The following is a 25,454-nucleotide window of genomic DNA, read 5'->3' as shown; positions in this document are numbered from 1 at the left end:
CTTCCTGGATTTCTTGTTTTTCTTTCTCAGTGGTATTGCGCTGATATGGGCTTTTGTGATTGTGTTTTTCAGGGTTTCCCACGCTTCTTGGGTTATTTTCCTCTTTAGGATTTTCATCCATGGGATCTTTCCTAGGTTCTCTCTGAGTTTGTTAAAGTCAGCTCTTTTGAAGTTTAGGACATTGGTTAGATTGTTTTCAATTGCTAGTGTTTGTCTTTTATTAAATTCCAGTATGGCATGGTCACTTTCACCCAAGGTTCCGGCAATTTAGATTCCCTCTATCACTTCTTCTCTATTTGTAAGGATTAAATCCAATATAGCTTTGCATCTAGTTCCCTCCTCCACCTTTTGGGTGGCAAAGTTGTCAGCTAGGTTGGTTAGGAATCTCTTTGATCTCCCACTCACTGCAGAGTTTGTCTCCTAGTTGATACCTGGATAGTTGAAGTCTCCCATTATTACTGTGGTGTGCTTCTTGCATACATTTGTTAACTGATTGGCAAAGAGTTCATTTGTTTCTTCTGGTTGAGTGGGTGGCCTGTAATATACATCTATGGTGATGTCATTTTTTTCTTTTATATTGGCACATAGACATTCTGGAGAGATTTTGTCTTGGGTCATGTGCATTTCCGCAGATATGTAGTGTTCTCTTACATATAGTGCAACTCCCCCTCCTTTTTTTGTAGACCTGTTTCTTTTGAACAATTTGTATCCATCCACCTGTCCATTCCATTCATGGGTTTCATTCCACCAGGTTTCTGTTATGCCAACTATGTCATACCCTCCCTCTTGTACTATTGCTTCAAGTTCACCGTTTGTTCCCCAAGTTTGAGCATTTGTGTATAAGCATTTTAGGCTTTTATGCCTGTCTATGGGTATGTTTCCTGTATCTCCTGATTGTTATTTGGATTTTTCTTTTTTCTCATCACTGTCTATCTCATTGTTTGTTTTCTTTTCTTGGGATTTGTGATTAGTTTTGGGTTCTAGAGATTCTAGAGATTGGTCACCCTCCCCCCTCAGTTTTAGTTTAAAGCCCTTCTGATGAGTTGGGCCAGTTTTTTTCCAAGTACATTTTCCCCTGTTTTTGTAACATGCGGCCCATCCCTTGCCAAGAGTCCCTCATGTAGAAAATACAGTCCATGATCCAGGAAACCAAAGTTTTCTTGGCGACACCAACCCTTTAGCCAGTGATTTATTTCTGAGATTCTTTTTTCTTTCAATGGGTGTTGGCCTTTTGTTAGGAGCACTGACCCCAACACTACTTGTGCTCCTAGCTTCTTAACTTTGTTGCCTAGTTGTTTGTAGTGTTTCACTATTGCACTCAGGTTGTTTGTTGTGTCATTTGTTCCAATGTGGAGGAGGAGGAGGGGGTAGTAGTCTGTGGGCCTAATTATTTTGGTTAGGTTCTCGGCCACATCTTTGATTTTTGCTCCAGGGAGACAGCATACCTCCCTGGATTGTATGCCTGATCTGCAGATGGATGGTTCGGTTTCTTTGACGATGGAGTCTCCTATTACCAACACTATCCTTTCTTTGGGGGGGGGGCTGCAGTATGCAATTAGTTCTACTTTTTCACTGTAAAAATCTAGATGACCACTAGATGTCAGCAAAGAGATGTTTGCTTATCTAACTCTTTGCTTCTTTCTAGTGGCCATTTGGATTTGCACTCCAGATCTTACAATACTATGTATTCTATGAGTAAGTTTCTTCAGAACCCATAATGAGCTAAAATATTTAATTGTATCTTATGTAGGAAAAGTGACTTGTGTTATTCTTCACTCACACTGAAACAATGATCATGCATTTACTTGTATTTTTGTCTTCTTTCCAGGTTTGGATGAAGAAGGAAGCTTATATATCTTTAAGGAGGATCATGTAATAGAGTTTGATGGGCAAATGTCAGCAGATGTCTTGGTTGAATTCCTGTTGGATGTAAGTTCATCCTGTTTTCTAGTAGGAATAATATATTATTATTAATGCTAGTTACAGGGATGTTCTTTTGCCAAGAAACACAAATAATATAGTGGAATGCAAATCATATATTTTAAGTTAAAGAAACAACATTATTTCCATTCAAAACTGATGATATTGGCTTCCAGTTTGATGTCGTGGCATAATATTTGATTTTGCCCTGCTGGAGACCCTAAAAAGGGTTGAACGTTGCCCCAAAGAGGCAATGAAGAAGGAGGGGACCTTCGTCAATCGCAGAGGGGTGGCGGCCCTTCTGCTAGATCCGAGGAAACCCTCCAAACCAGCAGGGAAAAGACTGGCTACATTCATGTGGCCAGTCAGAAGCTGCTGACAACCGAAGACAAGCACTAACTAGAAATTTCTGAGCAACATGGATGGAATTGGGTGAGACTTTATCCTCTTTTTTATGGCCCTAACACTACTTTCCTGGAAAAAAGAATGCCAAAGCAAAGAATCCTCCACAATGAGAGAGGGAAGGGAAGTTATTGCCCTGCTCCCTCAGGAAAAGAAAATCAGCGAATTAATTGCTTTGGGGGAAAACAGAGGAAACTACAAGATGAATTTGGAACTAATACAGATCTATAGCTTTGAAATTTGGGGGCTAAAAGTACCTTTGAGACTTTTTTTTAGAAAAAATATTTGAAAGTTTGCAAAATAAGCTTGGATTTGCAAAGCTGGAAGATGGTGTCAATGACATCTAGTGAAGAATTATGGCACTACAATTTATTATGCTTAAGGGAAACTTGGCTTGAAGCCCATACTCAGATAAGACTCTTTGTTGTTCCTGGACACTTTCACTTTTTCAAACTGCAGCTGGGAAAAGGGAAAAACAAAAACTCTTGGGCTGCTCATCTGGGTTGGGGACCCAATTGGATTATAAAAACTACATACAAAAAGAAAATGAATGTTCCATATTCAGCTTTAAATGGTAAAAAAATCATTTCCCTATCTCCGAAGCTCCCAGCTTGATATATCAACAAGAAAATGTTAATGAATCTTAGGAAGAATTTTTTTCCATGTTAAAATCAATCCAAGAGATAATTGTTTTATTTCATGATGAGAGTAAAAATAATGTAAATGATATAAAAGAACAATTTCCTAACCTAAACTTACAAATCTGGACAATGACTGCAAAGAAAAACTAATAACCCCCCCCCCCCAAAAAGAAGGAAAATTAGAAGAAACAGATCCAAAGATGGAAAACCTAAAGGAAGGAATTAACAGACAGATACAGACAAATGAAAAATTAGAAGATGCAGTGATAACACTGGAAATGGAAAACACATCGTACTTGTCAAGATCTCATAACACATTTGAGGATAAGGAAGAAGAGCTGATTGAATGGATGATAAAGTTGTTAGGAGAAATGCTGAATATTGATCAACAAGAAATGAAAAGAAAAACTGAAGAAGGATGGAGGCTGTTTAATGAATATAAAAGGGTTGAGCGTTCTTCCAAAAACACCTCAACCAAATTCTTTTCCTCATTCCAAACAATACAGAGGTTTTGACCTATTAGATGGGATATTATACTACTAAACAGATGTTTGAATATAACTAAGAAAATAGAAAACTGTTAGAAATAAAAATATAATTAGAAGGATAGGATTTGTAATTAGAATGTTATAGATTTTAAGTGAAAATGCAATTGAGCTATATTTTGGCTAGAAAAGATATTATAAATTGATACTATCGGGGAGCTTCCGGTGTGAGGCGACGGCGATGGCGGCTAGCTTTTAGCCGTCCAGCTGGGGAAGTGTCAGAGCCGCGGAGCGCAGCGTGCATCAGCTGGCCCGCGGCTCGAAAATCCCTTCCCGGGCAAAGGGAAGGGACAGAGAGTGCAGGGATAGAGGTAGAACCCCTGAACCCCCTCTGGATTTGTTTCTAGAGGGGGTGAAAGGAGTGTTCCCTCGGAGCTCCTGCTGATCTCCGCCTCCCAGCTGTTTTTGCTTCCTAGGAAGCAAAAGAAACCGCCGCTTCTATCTCCGTGTTTATAGCATTCTGGTGAGTAATTTTTAAACGGACGGAGCAGTTTAAAGGATTTTTTGTTATAATTTAGGTGTTTATTTTTTTATTTTTTGATTTCTACTATTATTCCTCCTTTTTTTGTTATATTAGTGAAAGGATTTAAGATGGCGCTTTGAAAGTGTCGGAGTTTTTTTTTCCTTTCTCTTTTGTTTTACTTTCCCTTTTTAAGGACTGGTTTTTGCTTTTACTTTTGCTTTTGGCTTAGAATTTTTTCTTTTGAATTGTTTGCTCTTTTATTTTTTATTCTTTGGATTTACTCTGGACTTTCAAGGACTATAGTTTCTCTCTTTTTAAAAATTTTTTTCTTTTTTTTCCCTCCTCCCTTCCTGGCTGGAGGGGAAAGGGAAGTGACAATTGTGCTTTTTAAAATGGCTTCAAAGAGGCAGCAGCCTTCCTCAATACCCAAGGTTATTTCTTCTCCTATAACTTCCACTGCACAGCTACAACAACACTCTAAACATGTACCACCGGCTCAGCCACCACCCTCCCCTCCTCTATCTGGACTTTCAGCACAAGAGGTTAGAGGCATAATGGGAGAGATTGTAGTTCAAATGAGAGAGGAAATGAATCAATTTGTCTCACAGATTAAATCAGAAATTAAATCTGATCTCAAAGAAGAGATAACGGGGATAAAGACTAAATTGCAAGAAAACAATAATGAATTACGACAAGATATACTGGCAGCTGTTTCAGGTTTGGCTACTGTGGTGGTTAAGCTCGATGCAAGGCTTGAGGAAGTGGAAGACAAAGTTGACTCTTTGGATGACAAAATTCAAGATGTGGAAAGGAAGGTGGACTCCTCACAAGAAGATATTTTGATGTTTCAGTACAGACAAATGGAGTATGCCCTGAGGATCAGAGGCCTCAAGGAAGATGTGAATCAAGATCTGGTGGAGGTGGTCCTTACTGATCTGGCGCTGGCCTTGGATATGGATAAAGGAGAATTACAGAGAGAAGTGGAAAAAATTTATAGGCTCAACTCCTGGATTGCTAAGCAGAAGAACTTGCCTAGAGATGTGGTGATTTATTTTACAAAGAAGTCCCTGCGGAATGAGATTATACAAGCTTTTTACAATAAAAGATTTCAGATTGCTGCCCAAGATGTCATCATTCTAAAGGAAATCCCATCCAAAATTTTAAGAAGCAGGAAAGACTTTGCTTTTTTAACCAATGAGCTTAAAGCTAGATCGATGCCATTTAGATGGGAAATTCCGATGGGTATTGTTTTGAGCCATGCTGGGACACGCTACAGATTGAACACAGTTGACAAAGCTAGAGATTTTTATACTTCGGTCCTGGGTGCAGGCTCAACCTCATCTGGTCGGAAATCTCTGAGTGGCAAGGAAGTTGAGCAGCAATCTGAGGCATTAGATTTGGTTTCCGCTGGGATGATAGAAGCTGTAAAGCAACGCCAGACGGAGGTTAAAGAGCAGAGGATGACCCGTGCAGCCTATAAGCGTAAAGAGAAGGAGCAACGTAAAAAAGAGCCTAAAGAGAGTTCTCCTGGAAGTGCATCACCGCCGGTGGGAGGAGCAAGACCCAAGAGTTATGCAACACACGCAGCTCTTTCAGAGTTTGATGGTGTCTTCTCCAGGCTGCGTGCCAAGGGAGATGGCAAAGTTTTTGACCTGGAATGTTAATGGATTGAATTCTCCTCAGAAACGCAAAAAAATCTTTTATTATTTGAAGCAACATACTAATGATGTTATTTGCTTACAGGAAACTCATATTTTACTTAAAGATCAGAAATATTTAGTTAATGCTCGTTTGGGATCTCATTTTATATCTTCTGCTCCTGGGAAGAAAGGGGGAGTTGTTATATATGTTAAACAAAACCTACCAGCTTGTCTGGTAGAATCAGATCCCCAGGGGAGATATGTGATGATTGAACTTGGTATTTATGGTAAGAAAATACTTATAGTTGGACTTTACGCTCCAAATCAACAACAGGAACAATTTTATAAGCAGTTACATCAAAAAATAACATTGCTTGATTATAGATCAGTGGTATTAATGGGTGATTGGAATGGTGTCTTAGATATACAAAAGGACAAGAAAGGTTCCTCTCCTTTTCTTAAACAAGCAAGGCTACCTAAAGCCTTTTTTGATATGAAAGAAGACTGGGAATTAAGGGATTATTGGCGGGAACGTAACCAAGAGGAGAGAGACTTTACTTTTTTTTCTGATAGACACCAATCTTTTTCAAGAATTGACTTTTTCTTGATTACCACGGACTTGTATAATAAAGTAAAGAATGTTAAGATTTTTCCTAGATCACTGACGGATCATAGTCCAGTTTGGATGGAGCTGATTCAAGAGAAAGAGGAAAGAAGATCCTGGAGAGTTAATGAAAATTTGTTTAGACAAGAGAAGAATGTTCAAAAATTAAAGGAGTGTTTAAAGGACTATTTTGCTTTGAATATGTACAAGGGGACTTCAATGTCAATGGTATGGGATGCAGGTAAAGCATTTATGCGCGGTGTTTTGATAAAAATGAATAATTTTTATAAGCGAAATCAGATTCAGAAACGTAGAGAACTTGAAGATGAAATTAAATTAAAAGAAAGGGCTTTGATTCTAAATCCTTCTGATGAAAGTACTAAAGAATCTGTAAAGTTATTAAGGTCACAATTTAATATGTTGATAGCAGATCAAGCTGCAACCAATTTATTATTTATGAAACAAATACATTTTGTAATGCTAATAAGCCGGGGAGATGGTTGGCTTATCAATTAAGAAAGAAACAGAGACAGAGAATAATAGAGAAAATAAATTACAAGGGTAAACTAGTTTCTCAGAAGGAATTAATTAAAAAATCTTTTTTGGATTATTATCAAAACTTATATAAATCTACTAATGTACAATTGTTAGATATAAATAAATATTTAGCTGAGGCAAGTTTTCCTAAACTGACTGAGGATCAGAAATATGAAATTAATGGCTTAATTACTAAGGAGGAAATTGCCTCAGCAATTCAACAATTGAAATTAGGGAAAGCACCGGGTACGGATGGGTTAACAGCTGTTTATTATAAAGCTTTAATGGAGGAGATGATACAACCATTAAATGATCTTTTTAATGGTATCTTACAGGGTTTAGAGATTCCTCCTTCATGGCGTAGTGCCTTTATATCATTGATTCCAAAGGAGGATCAAGATCTTACTTTACCAAAAAATTATAGGCCTATATCTCTTTTAAACGTGGATTATAAGATATTTGTAAAAATTTTGGTAAATAGGCTTATGAGGGTGGTGCATCATCTTGTGCATAAAGATCAATCAGGGTTTATAACAGGAAGGTATATGAAAAACAATGTTAGACAAATTATTAATCTATTAGAATACTTAGATAAGAACAACCAAGTTCCTGCAGGGCTCATATTTTTAGATGCTGAAAAAGCATTTGACCAATTGAATTGGCATTTTATGCTAAGAGTAATGGAAGAAATGAATTTTGGTGAAAATATATTACAAGCCCTTAAGGTAATATATCAAAAACAAACAGCACAACTTATTGTTAATGGAGGTCTTTCGGAGGTTTTCACAATAGAGAAAGGTACTAGACAGGGGTGTCCTTTATCGCCATTGTTGTTTGTTTTAACATTGGAAATATTATTGATCAAAATTCGAGAGTCTCAGGAAATTAAAGGAATATATGTTAATAAAAAAGAATATAAGTTAAGAGCTTTTGCGGATGACTTGGTTGTTACTTTGTCGCAACCTGATTATTCTGTAGTAAACTTATTACAGTTGATTCATCATTATGGCTTGGTCTCGGGTTTCAAGATTAATGTAAATAAGACCAAAATTTTACCTAAAAATATGTCTAGTCAGGAGAAGCAGATTTTGACTAACCTGACGGGTTTTGAGATTGTTAATAAGGTAAAATATTTGGGGGTGATGTTGTCTGTTTCTAATGTAAAATTATTTAAAAATAATTATGAAAGGTTGTGGGTCAGGGTACAGAAGGACTTGAAGAACTGGGAAAAGTTGCAATTATCCCTCATGGGAAGAATTGCAGTGATAAAAATGAATATTTTACCCAAGTTTCTTTTTCTGTTTCAAATGTTACCAATTTTGAAAAATGAGATTAATTTAAATGAGTGGCAGAAGGGTCTTAATAAATTTATCTGGGCAGGGAAAAAGCCAAGGGTTAAGTTTAAATTTATGCAAGACTTCCGTGAGAGGGGTGGACTTAAGGTACCAAATTTGAAATTATATTATGATGCGGTGGTTTTAACACTAATCAGTGATTGGGTAAATTTGACAAATTCTGAGATACTTTATCTAGAGGGATGGGATTTACTTTATGGGTGGCATGCCTATTTAATATTCAATAAAAAAATGGATTGGGCTTTTAAATCTCATATCTTAAGAATTTCTTTACTTAGGATTTGGAGAAAATATTATAAAAGTGATTTCAAAGTACCATTATGGGCTATACCTTGGCATGCGATAGAAGCAATAAAAAGAGGGGTTAAAATGGATATGGTGTCTTACAGACAGTTACTTAAATGGGATGGACAAAACTGGCAATTAAAATCACGGGAAGAGTTAGCGCAAGAAAACTTTATTTATTCTTGGTTCCAATATAGGCAATTATTAGACAGATGGAAGATGGATTGTAAGGTGGGTTTTCTTAGAGAAGATGAAAATCTTATTAAGCAAGTGAAGGATTCAAGACAAACCCACATTAAGAGAATTTATGCGGTTTTAGTTGAATTGGATTCAGAAATGGAACTAATTAAAGATTGTATGATAAGATGGGCGCAGAATTTTGGTGAGCCAGTCTCATTGGACACCTGGGAAAATATTTGGGTGAGAAATGTCAAATTTACACAAGCACAGAATTTAAGGGAGAATTTTTATAAAATGTTTTTATAGATGGCACCTTGATCCACAAAAAATGTCTTATATGTACCCTGACGTGCAACCCAAATGTTGGAGATGTGGTTATAAGGAGGCTTCCTATTATCATATTTGGTGGTCATGCAGAGAGATAAAAAGCATTTTGGATCAAAATATGGTGGAATATCCAGAGAATTTTTAGAAGGAGGGTAAAATTTACTCCGCAATTATTTTTGTTAGGTATTGTTACAGATTGTGATACAAAGGAGGTTGTTTTGATGTTAAATTTGATTACAGCCGCTAGGCTGTTAGTAGACAATATTGGAAGAAGGAATCTTTGCCTACATTGCAGGAATGGTTTCTTAAAGTAGCTTATCTGGCGGAAATGGCAAAGATCTCGGCTTTCTTAAAGCAACAAACGCAAGAGAAGTTTTTTGCTGTTTGGGATAAATGGATAAAATTTATACAATTTAGATTGGGTATACAAAAATATTATATAGTTTTTTCATAAGTTTTATTTTCATATATATTATAGATAATCTTTATATATATATAAATATAAAGTTCTTAATTTAATTTTTATTTTTACTTCTTAAGCCTATATTCTGCTCTGGGAAGCTCAGGGGGGGGGGAAGGGAGGGGGGGGTTTTGGGAGGGGTGGGGGTTTTTTTTTTATATATATGTATTGTTTAGTTTTATTTTTTTGTATATGTTGTCTCTTGTTTTGTATTCTTTTTTCTTTTTTGTAAAATTTATAAAACTTTTAATAAAAAAAAAAAAAAAAAAAAAAAAAAAAAAAAAAAAAAAAAAAAAAAAAAAAAAAAAAAAAAAAAAAAAAAAAAAAAAAAATTGATACTATCGATATTATGTATAATACCAGAAAAATGTGATGAAGATGTCTATATTTAATTGTATATGTATTAACGGTAACAAGAATTGTATTTGCCCAGTATGGAAAAATGCATACTACTGGAAAAAGAGAAGACCAAGGAAGCACTGGATGGTGTAGTATTGGACTAGACTGAGAAAGTTAATATATACCACTGAATTACTAATAGACCCAGACAACACGTTGCTTATTAAGTACTTAAACGATTATAAAATTAATAAAATATTTATAAAAAACCTGATGGTATCTACTAAAATGAATAATTCTCAAAATGTTTCTTTTAGATGGGCCCAAATTAATTTTCCCAATAAATTCATGAGAAAGATCAACTTCAGCCACTTGATTTCACTTATTTAAAACAGAAACTCTAGTATTTCAATTTTTCAAGGATTTGATATTTCAAGGGTTGCCTATTCCAATTCAGCCTATTTTTATAGATCCCCAAATTGATAGTCAAGCCCACTGTTTAAATGGGAAAACTACAATTTTGTGACATAAATTGCCTCCACTTTAAAGAATATAAAAATGTTGAGGGCCAGCTTGGCCACAAATGGATTTATCTGTGAATATATAATGTGAATGTATAAGCCATTTGAGCCACTGACCCTCATTAGGCTGTGATAGTGAGTTTTTTTAAAGTTTCTGTTCTGTTTTTGGTGACAAAAAATAATGTGACATAGACACTGAGAATACAACTTTCCATGATTCTCCTTGGATTCAGCATGAAGTTTTCCATCACTGCATTTATGTTAAGTTGTTCCTATCAAAATTCTTTCTTCCTGACAGCTGATGGAAGATCCTGTAGAAATCATTAACAACAAACTGGAACTTCAGGCCTTTGACCACATGGAGGAGGAAATCAAACTTATTGGCTACTTCAAAGGAGAAGATTCAGAATGTATGTTCTAAGTCATGATGAAATTTGAAGGGAGCTGGAAAGCAGTATCATTTTTTTCCATTGGTTGAAATGAATTGATATGTTTCTTAAAACATTTGTACATTCTTTACAACATGCATTGTGTGTAGTCCTGCATAGAATAGTATAGATGTTCAAAGTAGGTATATATTATAGGTATATATTTTCTGCCCTTGCCCAATCCTCAATACATTCATCCAAGGTTTGAAAAGCTCCTTGTATTACAAGGCGATGTGCTCTGTTACACCTACTCTAATCTTATTTAGTTTTCTGAGACAGTGATTCTGTACACACTGAATTAGAAATGAGATATTTTCTGTGTGGCAGTAGTAAAAAAAAAAAAAGCATACTGAAGTGTGATCCTCTCCGCTGGATTGGAAATGTAGTACAAGTAAAAAAAATTAAACCCAAAGCAGAATGACTCAGGGGCCAGAGGGAATTGGGCATGCACCCACTAGATGAAAGAGACTGATTAATCAGGAGTTTTGGAGAATAAGTCAACCCCCCACTTCTCAGTGGCAGCCCCCTATGTACCAGAAGGCAACTATCACATCATCTCTAATTGTTCTCTTCATTAGGCTAGACATACCTAGTTCTCTTTGCTATTCCTAGTGGAATTTATCCTGCAGTCCCTTATCATCTTAGTTGCTCTTCTCTGCAGTCTTTCCCCCTGGGTCTCAGCCTCTTTCTTGTATCATGGTGACCAGAATTGGATGCAGTATTCCAAGTGTGGCCTCACTAGTGCAGTATAATTTCATTCAATAAAATCCTTGAACTAATAGAATGGTCATAGAAACTTATAGTAGAGAACATATAATGACATTAATGTAATTTATTTTTCCTACCTTTTATTTAAACTTAGAATGCATTTTCACCACATAAAGTATGTGTTTGAGATAGTTAGGTCTAGTGGTTAAGGCATCAGGCTTGAAACCAGAAGACCATGAGTTCTAGTCCACCTTAGCCATGAAAGCCTTCTCATAGGGTTGTTGTAGGGAAAATAGGAAGAGGAAGGTATGTTGAATTATTTGCCTTGGATTATTTGTAAAAATAATAACGGTGAGATACAAATAAATAAATAAATTCAGTATGCTAACTTGAGCCACTATAGTCCTGATGTATGAAAAATTCTCCCAAAAATTCCATTAACTATTCATCTAAGTTTTTTCGGAGGCCTGTATTGCTTATAGTAAACCATTTTGATATAATTTACCTATACATAATATTTTGACAATATTTCACAATGGGTGATGGCTAGTATATAGGCTACAGTGATACCAAATATTGTATTGATCTTAATTTAAACAAAATGTGATTCTTTTTCCTTTTTCCTCCTTCTCAGATTACAAAGCATTTGAAGAGGCAGCTGAACATTTCCAGCCTTATGTTAGGTTCTTTGCCACATTTGACAAAGGGGTAAGGACACAAAGATTCCCATGCTGATCTGGTGATTGGGAAAGCTCCAGGTGCATTGTATGATTCTGATTATCTGGAATCATTTCAGTCGGCCTTAGAGCTAGAATAAGGTATTGTTTGGGTTGTTTTGGTAGATGGACTATGCCAGAAATTGAATTATGGTGAGGAGAAAGAATATGACCATTCTGGTTCTATTGGACCTCTTGGCATGTTTTGTATGTATCCTTTTCTGTTCTCAAATCTTCACTAAGGTTTTTGTGCAGTCATACTGACTTTGCCTGCTATCTTCTTCTTTCCCTCATTGGAATTATTTATACTGTTTTTTTAGTATCTTTTTCTTTTTTTCTCTGAAGCTCTCTTCCATGAAATACTTCTTATTGCTAAGTTCATTAAAACTGAGGCAAGGGGAGCTTAATTCCAAGGGTTGTGTTCAACTGTAACTTCAGCTATATATGATCACTTCTCCAAATCTGCTTCTTACTTCCTACTAAGTTAAGACTAGCTGGTTCTCTTGTGCCACCCCCTCCATTATCTATAAGAGAAAATTATCAACATGACAGGTCAGAAAGATCATGCTTGCAAGAGTTTGTCTTCTAATCAATATTAAGTCAATTAATGTCTCCCATAAGTATGATTTTATTTTTATCCCACCTTTATTATTTTTATGAATAACTAAAAGCAGCAAACATACCCAATGCACTTTCTCCCTGCTATTTTCCCTAGTACAGCTTTGTCTGGTGGGTTGAGCTGAGAGTGACTGGAACAAAGTCATCTGCTGGCTTTCATGCCTTAAGATGGGACTAGAATTCATAATCTCCTTGGCTTCTAGCCTGGTGCCTTAACCACTAGACAAAATTGGATCTCCTTCATTTTATTTTGGAAGATATTTTGGTTCAGCAGCAGTAGTAGATACCAACAATGATACTTTCTTCATTTATTTCTTTAATTTGTGCAGCATCGCTAAGTTAATTTGTTGGGATTTTTCAGCAGGAAAACTTATTTTTAACTTATAATGCAATCTCTCCTTTTCTGTATCTTCTGTTCCTTTTGCACATATATTTCAACTACTACAATCCATCTGTGGGATCACCTCCCCAGGTCTCTGTTAAACCTATTTATAATATTTGCTTTCTGTTCCAAAAGCATAAGTTCATAACATTTATATACCATATTCTGAATATGAATGTAGAGAAAATGAAGGCCATTAAATCATGAGCTAATATTTTAATGTTTTTTATTTCAGAGAGTCTATTTCAACAACATTCTTACTTTCTACAGTGGTCACATTCTTGATTCATGATTTTCATTTTAGTGAAGGAAAATTCCAAAATGTCCTTTATAACAGAGGTCCCCAACCTTTTGGGCACCAGTGACCAGTTCCATGGAGAGAGGTTTTTCCATGGACAGGAGGGTGTGTGGTTTTGTGAGCTGCCTGCATCTCGTGGATGGGTCTTTGCTTGTTTGTGCAGACCAGTTGCTGGCATGCTGCAGCCTACTACTGGTCCACAGACTGGTGGTTGGGGACCCCTGCTTTATAACAATCAGTTACGCCCCTGCAAATCGAATACAAAAGAATCCTTAAGTCCTGTATTATTATAGGCTATTTTATACAATAGAAATATTGTACCACTTTTAGTGGACTCTCCAGGATGTAGTGATTATTTTTACAATTACATTACTGTTGTTGGCTAATAAATATGACTTTGCAGCGGTGCTGGTCTAAAAACCAAGGGACTGTGAGTTCTAGTTCCACCTTAGGCATGAAAGCTAGCTGGGTGACCTTGGACCAGTCATTCTCTTTCAACCCAACCCAAATCCCATAGTGTTTTTGTTGTGGAGAAAATCGAAGAAATATATATTATGTATTTTTACCACCGAGCTTATTTCATGCGGTTAGGCTGCTATTCTAGCATCATGACTTTAGAAATACTATTTCTAGTGCCAATAAATATAAATGCTCATAACAAAATATATTAAAAAATCTTGTGCTTGTTTGTTTTAAAGATAAAAATTATATGCTGAGCATTATATGTTAGTGCAAACTATATTTTTGCTTTCTAGCTTTCAAAACAGTATTGCTGATGGCATGGAGTTTAAACTTAGAAACCAGATGGAATATTTTTAACATTGGAAAAACATTCATATAATATTGATTATATCAATAATCAATATTGTCAAGGCAAGAAACAATGGATGGAAACTAACCAAGGAGAGAACCAACCTAAAACTAAGAAGAAATTTCCTAATAATGAGAATAATTAATCAACGGAACAGCCTGCCTTCAGAAGTTGTGGATGCTCCATCACTGGAGGTTTTAAAGAAGAGACTGGACAGCCCTTTGCCTGAAGTGGTATAGGGTCTCCTTTTTGAGCAAGGGGCTGGACTAGAAGACCTCCAAAGTCCCTTCCAACTCTGTTATTCTATGTTCTATAATGTGTCCTAAACATTTAAAGTGTAGTTTTCAGAAACAGAAATTACTATTGTTATGTCTACAATATCTATACGTACCATACTTTCCAGCAAAATAAATTGCTATAATTTACCAATGTCCCATTTCTTATAGGTGGCCAAGAAATTGGGCCTAAAGCTAAATGAGGTGGATTTCTATGAACCATTTATGGATGATCCCATCCGTGTTCCTGACAAGCCATATACTGAAGAAGAATTGGTTGAGTTTGTGAATGAGCACAAAAGGTACAGAGAATGGCATGAGCATTTCACCTACATTTCTATCAATATCTATCTATCTATCTATCTATCTATCTATCTATCTATCTATACATACATAAATACATACATACATATACATATACATACATACATACATACATATATATATATATATATATATATATATATATATATATATATATGCTGGAAAATTTGCATAAAAATACGACTCCTGGGCATGTCTATGGTACAAATATTTAAGTCATCATTGTTTACTGGCTCCTTAGCCCTGATGATGTTTGGAGTTTCCAAACAAAAGCTTGGCAGCTTTTAGTAAAGTATATTTTTATATTTATACTCTCCTGGTGTTCGTATTTTATTTGTACCATATATATATATATATATATATATATATATATATATATATATATATATATATAGAAAAAAAACCAACAACCTCCTGCCTGGTGATAACACACAGTTAAATAAGCCATTTGATGGGCTTCATCCCACTCTGGGTTCTCCAGGCCCACTGGCAGAACCAGGTGAAGACCCTGAAGAGGGCTTTACAAAAGAGTGTCAAAGTGGGGGCTAGTCTACATTTTGAAGGGATGATATACCAAAAGGACGGAGCCACCATGGAGAAGGCTCTTCTGGGTCCCACAAATATACCTCCTTAGGGGATGGGAACCTACAATATTCCTTGCTTTCTCACTCTAGTCTAGTGAATTGGGTGGATGTGACTGGCAAGTCGTGGTCCCTCAGATAACCTGGTCCCAAGCCATGAAGGGCTTTAAAGGTGACAACTAGTACCTTTGATTGCACTCAGAAACAAATTGGCAACCAATGCAGCTCCCACAGAAGAGATGACACATGTGCACACTAAGGTCTCCACAAAACCACATGTGTTGAATTCAAGTGCCAATCCTAGAAAAATAGTGAATTTATACTTTTTCCCTCCTGAGATTGATAGAGTTATTATATCTAGAACTGGTTAATGGTTAGTGTTTTGTAAGGATTTCTGTCATGTTCTTCCTAAAACTTGGAAAAAATTACAAATTACCATACATTTGGTAACTGAAAAAGAGGATCCAATGGAGACTTCTGCATGGTAGCAACTGGTCATGAGCTTGCGGATTCTCCGCACCCCTGTGGCTAATTTCGCCCTGCCAGGGGACCCTAAATGGGTCTAAGTCGCCCTGGAGAGGTGACAAAGGAAGAAGGATGCTCCAGCGATTCTGGAATGGTGGTGGCCATTCCGTTCGACTTGGGGAAAGCCTTCTAACCCGACAGGAGAAAGGCTGGCCGTATTGCATTGACCAGCCCAAGCTACTTGCAACCAAAATCCAAAAGCACTAAACTAACCAGCACAACTGTGAACAGCGTGCTTGAAACTGGGTGAGGAATTTGATCTTCTCTTTTCTATTTTACATTTAATTTCCTGGAAAAGATCCGCAAGAAGCAAAATACCTCCGAAAGGGAAGGAGGGGGATTTCCCTTATACTAACAGAAGCGGTGAATTAATCTTTTTATGGAGGATCAAAATATATGGAAGTGAAATAAATATAAAATCTGAAACTTAAAACTTAAATCTGGATAAATCTAAAATTGTTTTAATGGTTAAGACTCTCATTTTAAAGATAATTGTTCATTTTGGGAATTGAAAAACAAATAGTTGCTGACATCTAGTGGCAGATGAAGACTATGACAGCTATGACTTTAATATAAGATTTGGTAAAATCTGGGGAAAGCTAATCTGTGTCTGTGACCTTCAAAGCTTTAACAACAAAGAACAGCTGTGAAAAAAAGACAATAATCTGGACTGTAGACAAAGAGAAAATTATAAATTTCAGAAAAAAAATCTTTTTTGAACTATTTGGATTACAAATATCTATCTAATTGGGACTCTAAAGCTATTTACAGAGAAAAGAAAGGAAGAGGAAAACTCAAATTCTTGGCTGTCATGGATCAGAGACATGTAGAAAGAACATATCAAGAAAACATAAATACATCAGAGGAGGAGATATGTAGTATACTGTGACTAATTCAAACAACAATGACTTTAAACCACAAAGAAATCCAAAAGAACATTGAAAATATAAATCAATGTATTTCCAAGTTAACTCTACAACAAAAAAATTCCAAGAAAACAACAGCAGAGAAAGAGTAGATAAAACAGATCAATGGATATAGAATTGAGAAGAGAGACTTAAAGATATAATTTAACAAAACAAGGAAACATGATTTAATCCAAGTGGGGAAAAATTCATATGAATTGGAAAAAAACAACTTATCCCTTAAGACTACAAAATAAATCTGAGGACAAGAAAACAGATCAGATAAAATGGACTATAGAGATATCAGGAACATTGGAGAGAAAGGAAATGATAAGAGAAGCGCGAGAAAGAAAAAGAAAAAGATTTTCAACAAACATGGAAAAGCAGAAGTCCCGTACAAAGACACTTCTCCTGATTTACTTTTTATATCTGCAGCAACATTTACGAACATATGGAAAAACTTTTTGATTCAGCAAAATACATTGATTAAGAAAGACACTGGGCAAAAGAAAGACTAAAGTAGAAACTAAGAAAATAGATGATGGGACTTACCAGCGAGAATACTTAGAAAAGAAATATTTGTTTGAATATGGGTAAAGAAATAGAAAAGTTTTGGAATATATATGTCATTCTAAGAGGAATGAATTCCCTAAATAATATAGTATGCTTTTTTCCCTTTTTTGTTCCCTTTCTTGATATGAGTAATATAAAAGAGTTGAAATGACTTAGATAAAGTAAATGTTTTCGATGTTTAAATGTGATTGAATTTAAGAAAACTATAAAGGATAAAAAATGTTTTGAATAAGAATTAAAGGACTAGATGACTAGATGTATTAAATGGAAAGTTTAAAGATTAAACATATTTTTAATTATGGTTAAAAATAATAAGAACTTTAGGAAATAAATAGATAGGATATATCTATCTATAGGAAGGATATATATTTTGAGCAGTATGTTATTTTTTATGCTTCTTTACTCTTGATTTTCTTTCCTTTTTTCTTCTGTTTTATCTATTCCTTAAGAAATGTAAAAGTGTGAGATGGTTCATATGGAAAAATAGAGTTAAATTCTTAAATGTAATTAATTTTGAGAAAATCTTAACGTAAGAATATCTAGAATTTGGTGGGAGAAACAAATTAAAATAAGGACTGTAACAGGATCTATGATAAGGCAACCAGAATAATTGGATAGAAAAGAAATATTATATTGATGTGATTATTATTTTTAGAACTATTGGGAAAAATATCTATTTAATTATCTATCGAAACAATAAGAATTGTATTAACTCCATGTTTCCAGAAGAGGATATTTTGGGAAAAGAGGAAATCAACTAAAACTATTATGTGGATTATGGATTATAGAAATCAATTGTTAGTGATTGTTTTACAAGTGTAACCCAGACAACACACTGTTCACCAATTATTAAGTGATTTATGTTTTTTAAAAAATCAATAAAATATATTACAAAAAATGGCTGAATGATTTCAAGGTTCCTATGTATCTGTGAAAAGTACAAAAGAGTGAAGATCTATTAACTAGTACAAAAAGCCTTCCCCCTCACATCACTGTAATCCACAAGGCTTTGTCTACATTCCCTACCTTATTCATTTCAATGTTTATTTGAAAGTCCAGTTCATATAAAGATTTTGCTATTCAACTCTCCTCTCAGGAAAAGAATCTGTTCTATCTACATGGGTAGCAGAGAAAACAAGAAGGGAAAAGGCAATATAATACTTTGAATCTGATAGAATCAGCCCCACACACTGCTGTTGTTCAGGTTAATACCATCTTCTCTGAATATCCTCCAGCCCTTCTGTGTTTGTTGAAGAGTGACTGTAATGTTTTATGGAACTGGTTTCTGATCTGCCAGTCATGCTTTCCTAATCTACTTTTCCTACACATATTCTTATGAATTGAAATAGAATTGAATGGAACTGAAAACCATTTGTTTCCCTTTCAGAAGCACACTGCGCAAGTTGCAACCTGAAGACATGTTTGAGATCTGGGTAAGGGTGTAAACCTTATGGAATATTCATTTGAAAAAAGCCCTGGGTTAGTTAGAAAAGCTAAAATAGCATCTTGCAGGCTTTTGTAGGTTGGATGTGCGATTATTCATGCAATAGTCATTCATGCTCATCCAAACTGATGTTTCAACTTTTACAATGTCTTTATAGATGAATAATCTAGGAAATGATTGAGAAATTTGGTTCAAACAGTGCCAGCAAACAGTTAATGAGATCATCTTATGCCAATGCTTTGCCATTTCAAGGCCAAATTCAAAGTGATAGTCCAAGGCTATGAAGCCATAGGGAACCTAGTGCAGACTATCAAAAATGGTATCTGTTCCTGCTTATTAATCCTTGGATTGTTGAAATGGGCCATGAGAATAACCTTGAAGAACGAGGATAAAGAACTGCAGCTAAAGCAAGGGTCAGATAGAGAAATCTGAGTCTAAAGGAGGAATGGAATTTGAGAAGGTGTCTCAGACTTGACGGTCTTTAATTCTCTTCAGGATAAAGGCAGAAACTTCTTTCTTCTCAAGCTTCTGTTATTGTAATAGTAGCAGAATATTTTAGTATTCTTAATTTGGGTATTCAAGTGTATCTACCCTAAAGGGCTGACAGGTGCTTTCTGAAGTCTTTCTCTGGCCAAATGAGTTAAGAAGGATAGCCAGAAGAGGAAGGGGCACCTTGCTTCATCTTATATTTTATATTTTTATATTTATATTTAAAATATTATTTCACTATTTTTCCCAGTATAATATTGCCAGTTTTTTATTGAAATTTTAATTCCATAGCAATTGTTATCTTATTGTTGCTTAATATTATATTTTATTGTGCTGCTTTCCATAATGGTTTTAATTTTTAAATCTTTTCCTGTATTTATATTCTGCTCAAAAGTTAAACAAACAAATAAATATACATTCAGGCTAGAATTCCTCCTCTCCTAATCCACAAAACTCAATTCAAGGCACTCTGCAAATGTCAGAGCTAATTTCTGGCAGCAACAGAACTGTGTACAAATGAGAAGACCGACTGAGAATGAGCCATCATTGCTAAGAAACCTCCTTCTAAGAGAACCAATGTCTAGTTTATCCATATAAAGATAGACACATGCATGTACTATGTTGTGTTTAATAAATTTAGAGAATACATTCCATTGTTTTATAAAATTATGGTACATCAGTGAATAGGTCAAGATCATTGACTCCATAGCATATAAATAAAAATAATGATCAAGTCAAAGTGACCTTCTTTTGTCATCAAGCAATTAAGGATAACAACTTTTTCTAAGCTGCACACATAGTGTATACCTCTATAGAGGAATCTCTTTTTCTTATAGCAGAAGTGGATTTTGGAACATAGAAGTACTGAATAATTTATCATTAAAAGCAGCTAAGCATGGCAGTTTTAAATTTCATTTATTTTGATGTTTGGCAATAATGCAATTGAAAGGGAACATAGAAAGCTGTTCTGTAGCCATATTCTTCCTACCCTTCACCTCCCACTTCATTCAGTGTTAGCAGTAAATGTCATAGATCTGTTAGATTGCTGTTATCCTTGCCAAAACATAACCTGAATTGGAAAGATAGACTAAAATCTCTTTATTTATGTACACAAGTAAGGAGAGGCACCTTACCCAAGAGAAGAGAATAGCAGCTTGGAAAGGTAGAAAATCATCTTATATACATATTAGGTTTAGAATTGTTCTTTCATTTGTTAACATTAACTGACACGTCTCTGTAAGACTCAGTAAGTCTAGTATGTAATATGTAGCATTCCATAGCATCCCATTATATTCTTAGTATGATTTTGAATATCATACTCTCATCTTCATATTCAAGAGATATGTTTCTCACATTATAATGTCTAAGCCACATGTGTCCTTGATAGGTTTAAACCAGTTTTCTTATCAGGTAGTACATAGCTTTCTTTGCTCCTCCAAAAACTAGAAACATTAATAAAAAAACATAAATTAATCAAACGTTAATCAAAAAAACTCCTAATTACTGAAAACATCCATCAAGGAAGCTTCCCTCTGTCATCACAGGTGCAACTCCTAGCAGTGGGCTCAGAAGGAGGTAGGCAGAGTTCAGCAGCAATAAAACCTCAAAGCACAACACTTCAGACCTGAGAGAACCTCAGTAAAGATTCCCCCTTTCCCAATCCCAGCGCCTTTCATCTCATAAAATACATGCTTTGCCTGTAGAAATCTCGTTGTCAGCCCTTTATATCTTTAATTAAAACTCTGTTTGAGATTTAAACCCAGTGCTTTTTTTGTAAACAAAAAAAGTGCCAGAACTCATACATGTCATAAAACCCGCCTTGCCTACCCTACAAGGTTTACCTTTGTAGTTGAAAAAAAAAACCTTCAATTTTTAGTGTATCTAAAAGACTAGGATTTTGTTCAAGGTAAGTTAATACTATTAATGTTATCATGCACTGTATGGCTTTAAATTACAAGAAGACATTTTATTAATCTTTTGGGACATTTACCACTGACATACCCATTTAGTTTAATGAGTGGAAATGGCAGCTTTCTATGTGGAATGAAATTGGCCCAATAAAACAAAATTTGGTTGCTTGTAAAAGATTGAATTATTTTTAAGAAGTTGTCAAACAAGGTGGAAAAATTTACATTTGGAGTTTAATATGGATATTGACTTGAAACAAATTAAAGTTGAAACTTTGTCAGTGAACAGATTACTTTTAATTTATCTTTAAGTTAAACACAATTTAATAAATAGATCTGATTAAACTTCATACTGTAGGTTTACCTTTACATCTGACCAGTACATAATTAATATATATTATTAATAATAATAATACTTCCAGATCACAAGACATTGGCTTTATTCTTATTCTTCCCCTCTGCAATTTGAATATAAAGACTAAAAAAAGATTTTCATAGATATCCCAGCCTTTGAACTACCCAAGGAACTGAAATAGCAAAGTTTCGCTGTTGGGCAAGCTTCCATGCCAGCTGCCTTTCTTTTTAACCTCACAACCCTCCTTCTGTAAGGGAAGGCAAAAGACTCACTCGCCCTCTCATGAAAGATGGCCTCCATGTTTATGTATCTCCTACCGCCACCATCGGCTTCCACATCACATGGTCCAACCCAGCCAATCAAGCCACGCTCTGGCTGTGGTGCTCCGGCGCCTCATAGCTCCTCCTAGAGGAGGCAGACAGCACCGGAGGGGACCCCATTCAGATTGTACTGCCAACGGGGCATTTTCAAAAGCAAACGAGGATAGGAAGGGCAACAATAGGAAAAGAACACAATTCTGGAAAATCTGTCAAAAAAAGTTGCCAGAACTCCATTTTGGTGCGTTCTATGATTTAAAAAGCCCTACTTAAACCATTTTAACAGACAGCACTGACTGAATCCAGGCCTAGGTCTCCTGTATCTCTCAACTCCTAAAAGCTGAGGAAAAAAAGCTGTTTCAAGCCCAAACAGGCTTTTAGCATATTCTCTGTGAACCAATTAATTGCAGGGAGAGTCAGTCTGAGGCTCCAGCCACACATCTGATTTGTGCTGTTTAGGAACTGGCTCTGTGCTCTTGTGTTGTTCCCAGAATGCCAGGATCCTAATGATGATGATCATCATCATTCTGCCTTTCTTCCAAAGCTCACATCTACTTGCTCTTTGACTTTCTCCTAGAGATGTGGCAAGACTAGTGCCAGGCTTTGCCTATTCCTGAAATGCATTGTAACTTCTATATAAGAGTTAAATGTCTATGGAGATTCTCAGTTATCTAGGCCACGGTTGTCCCAAAGGTGCTTCTCATAGGCATTTTGCTTCTCATCCAAGAAGCTTCTTCAGCTCTTGAGTTGGAACTGAAGAAGCTTCTTGGACGAGAAGTGAAGCGTCTTCAAGGAAAAACAAAGTACAGTTACCTCTTGAAAAAGCACCTTTGGGATAAGAGATAGATATAACTTCCATCTCTGCTTTATTATAGTTACAAAATTGCTTCCCTCCCCTCCAGAACGCTCCCCTTCACACACAGAATATTTCCACTTCCCACAAGAAATTGCACATCCCTGGCTCTTCAATTTTCTTCTCTCCCTGCTGAAGTTAAGGCTCAACAGCTCCTGTTTTCATTTCATCAGATTTCTTAGAATTTCTTTTATGTTGCCTCATTTTCATTGTCCCTCCTGTGGCTGTTGCAAGCATTCACCTGAGCTGGTCAGTGCCCCTGAGCCCTTTTTCTGTTGTGCTTGCTTTGGGATGAGACAAAATAAAAAACAAAAACATTGCTGGCTGCCACTCAGAAATCTAGTGCAAGGGCACCTGGGGTCCTGAGATGGCTTGTTAATGGTGAGGAAGGGAGGGAGAAATAGTACTTCCCACCAATTGGATTATGTCTTGTCTACAAGCTCCAAGTTGCTCTGGCATCTTAGATCAACATTTGAGATTTTTCACAATTGATCCAGAAGAGAATCAGCTTGGGAACTCCAGCTGATTCTCTTCTGGATCAATGGAACAAAGGACTGCACAAAAGTGCTTTTGAACTATGATGCCTTGATACCATTTTGCCAGGCTTCTTAAACTGGGCAAGGATCTACTTCTTCTCTCACCTCCAGACTACTTCATAAATGGACAGAAGACATGGACTGAGCACTGATTTCTTGCCAGCTTTTATTCTTTCTCTGTTGGTTAAATCACTGGTTAGTTTATAGGGAATACTCTGCATTGCTTTTGCAATGGGGAGGATATTGTTAGGGGCTGTCTGAAGAGGTCTGGCACATTGCATTGCATAGATGGTAAGTAGAAAACCCACACACAGAGAGGGCAAAACTTCCAATGGCAAAGAATGGGAGCACATTATTTTCTTAACACAAATAGCAGCTAGACATTTCATCCAAAATCATAGATGGAGATGGCTTAATTTACCCTCTCACTTGTATCTAGAAGAGAATGGGAAGGAGGAGACAATTCTAGAATGTGACAATTTCTGTTATACCATTCACATAAGGTGTAATTTGAGCTCACAGGCAAAGTATTTCTGTTTTGGATACTAAAGATCTAAGGTGGAAACTTTATCACTTCCAGTTAAGTGATTTTGGCTTGATAGGACTTTTGCCTGAAAACATCTGGAACTATTGTCAATCAGAGTAGATCACATAGGGATTGGAATGGATAGATTGACTCACTAAAATGTCATTTCAACTGTGAGTGTGCAGGTCAGTGTGGTAGATAGAGTTTCACTTTGTTGCCACTGAATTGAATAGCAGTCTATAATCTCTGGCACATAATTATATACACCCTACAAGAACCTGGAGAAAAACTTCTACTACTGCACTGGAGAGAAGAGCTGGGTCTTTTGTTTAATGAGTTATTGACTCTGGCATTATGCTTGTGTTAAGACAGCTGGAGATTGAGTGGGAGAGTATGGGGAAAACAAGAAAGAAGCACAGAAGGCCACACTATCTTGGACTACTTTTGCTCCAATTTCAGTCATAAATCTACTTTAAATATCCCTCTCAGACTCTGATTCCCCTGTGGAAGCCTTGGTCTTACAATCTCTCTCTCCCATCCCTCCACCAATATTTTCCACTTATTCTTTTAATTCTTCATTTTATGGGGTTCTGTCACTTTTGGACTCAGAGGAGAAAGACATTAGCATTTAGATGGATTTTTTTTCCTCTTGCATTAATACCAATTGAAATTGAAAGCTGGGATTGGCGGGACACAAGGAACATGAGGGTTTTCCATGGTATAATTCCAAGATGACGTTTGTAGCAGGTGCACAATAAACATCCTCTCTGCCAACTCTGGGGACTTTTGCCAATATAATTTTACTGAACCCAGCTGCCCAAGGTTTGGATGCTATTTTTTGGAAGAAAATCTGTCCCAGACTTGATTTTTAATATCATTTTTTCACAAGTCATCTTTACAGAATACAGAAAAGAGAATAACAGGGTTGGAAGGGCTTTGGAGATCTTCTAGTCCAACCCCCTGCTGGAGCAGGAGACACTATACTATTCTAGACAAATAGCTGACTTGTCTCTTGTTAAAAACCTCCAGTGATGGAGCATCTACAATCAATGGAGGTAAGCCGTTCCATTGATTAATTCTTCTGACTGTCAGGAAACTTCTTCTTTCTCCTTTTATTATTATTTTAACTCTAAATCTCTTAAATGACAAAATTATGTTTACCATAAAGTAACTGAACAATAATCCAGAAAGAGAAAACTTCATTTGATTTCTGTAATTGCCAGTTGCAATGATTTAAGTAATTTAAAACCACAGAATATCTAGGTTCAAAAGAACCTCCAGCTCAAAGAAATGGCCATCTGGCCTCTGCTGAGCCTCAAAGCCTTGGTGGTGCAGTGGTTAGAATGCAGTATTGCAGGCTAATTCTGCTGACTGCCAGCAGTTTGATTCTCACTGGCTCAAGGTTGATTCAGCCTTCCATCCTTCCAAGGCCGGTAAAATGAGGATTCAGATTATTGGGGACAATATGCAGACTCTTTACAAAGAGGGCTGTAAAGCACTATGAAGTGGTATATAAGTCTGAGTGCTAGTACTAAGTGCAATTGCTATTGCTTAAAACCTCCAGTGAAGAGAATTCACCCAAGAAAGTTTTGCATTGTTAAACAGTTCTCACTGTTAGGAATAATTTTTTAATGTCCAATTGAAATTGACTTCTGTGTAATTTA

The 25,454-nt window shown here is 36.0% G+C and overlaps 1 protein-coding gene across 3 annotated transcripts in view; it reads left to right on the top strand.

The window, feature by feature from the left end:
- Window positions 1-25,454, top strand: part of LOC120318652 (calsequestrin-2) — a 75,641-nt gene that overhangs the window by 30,714 nt on the left and 19,473 nt on the right. For all 3 annotated transcript variants that reach the window (XM_039366556.1, XM_039366554.1, XM_039366555.1), the window contains 5 exons: window positions 1,829-1,929; window positions 10,518-10,629; window positions 11,990-12,063; window positions 14,627-14,757; window positions 18,751-18,796. In XM_039366556.1, coding sequence (XP_039222490.1) covers window positions 1,829-1,929; window positions 10,518-10,629; window positions 11,990-12,063; window positions 14,627-14,757; window positions 18,751-18,796 — 464 coding nt within the window. The remainder of the gene's footprint in view (window positions 1-1,828; window positions 1,930-10,517; window positions 10,630-11,989; window positions 12,064-14,626; window positions 14,758-18,750; window positions 18,797-25,454) is intronic.

Source organism: Crotalus tigris, unplaced genomic scaffold, assembly GCF_016545835.1.
Source record: "Crotalus tigris isolate CLP2741 ecotype Arizona unplaced genomic scaffold, ASM1654583v1 scf7180000020347.5012614909:4044961, whole genome shotgun sequence".
NCBI lineage: Eukaryota > Metazoa > Chordata > Lepidosauria > Squamata > Viperidae > Crotalus > Crotalus tigris.
Note: the sequence above shows the minus strand (reverse complement) of the source record. Positions and strands in the feature narration are given on the sequence as shown.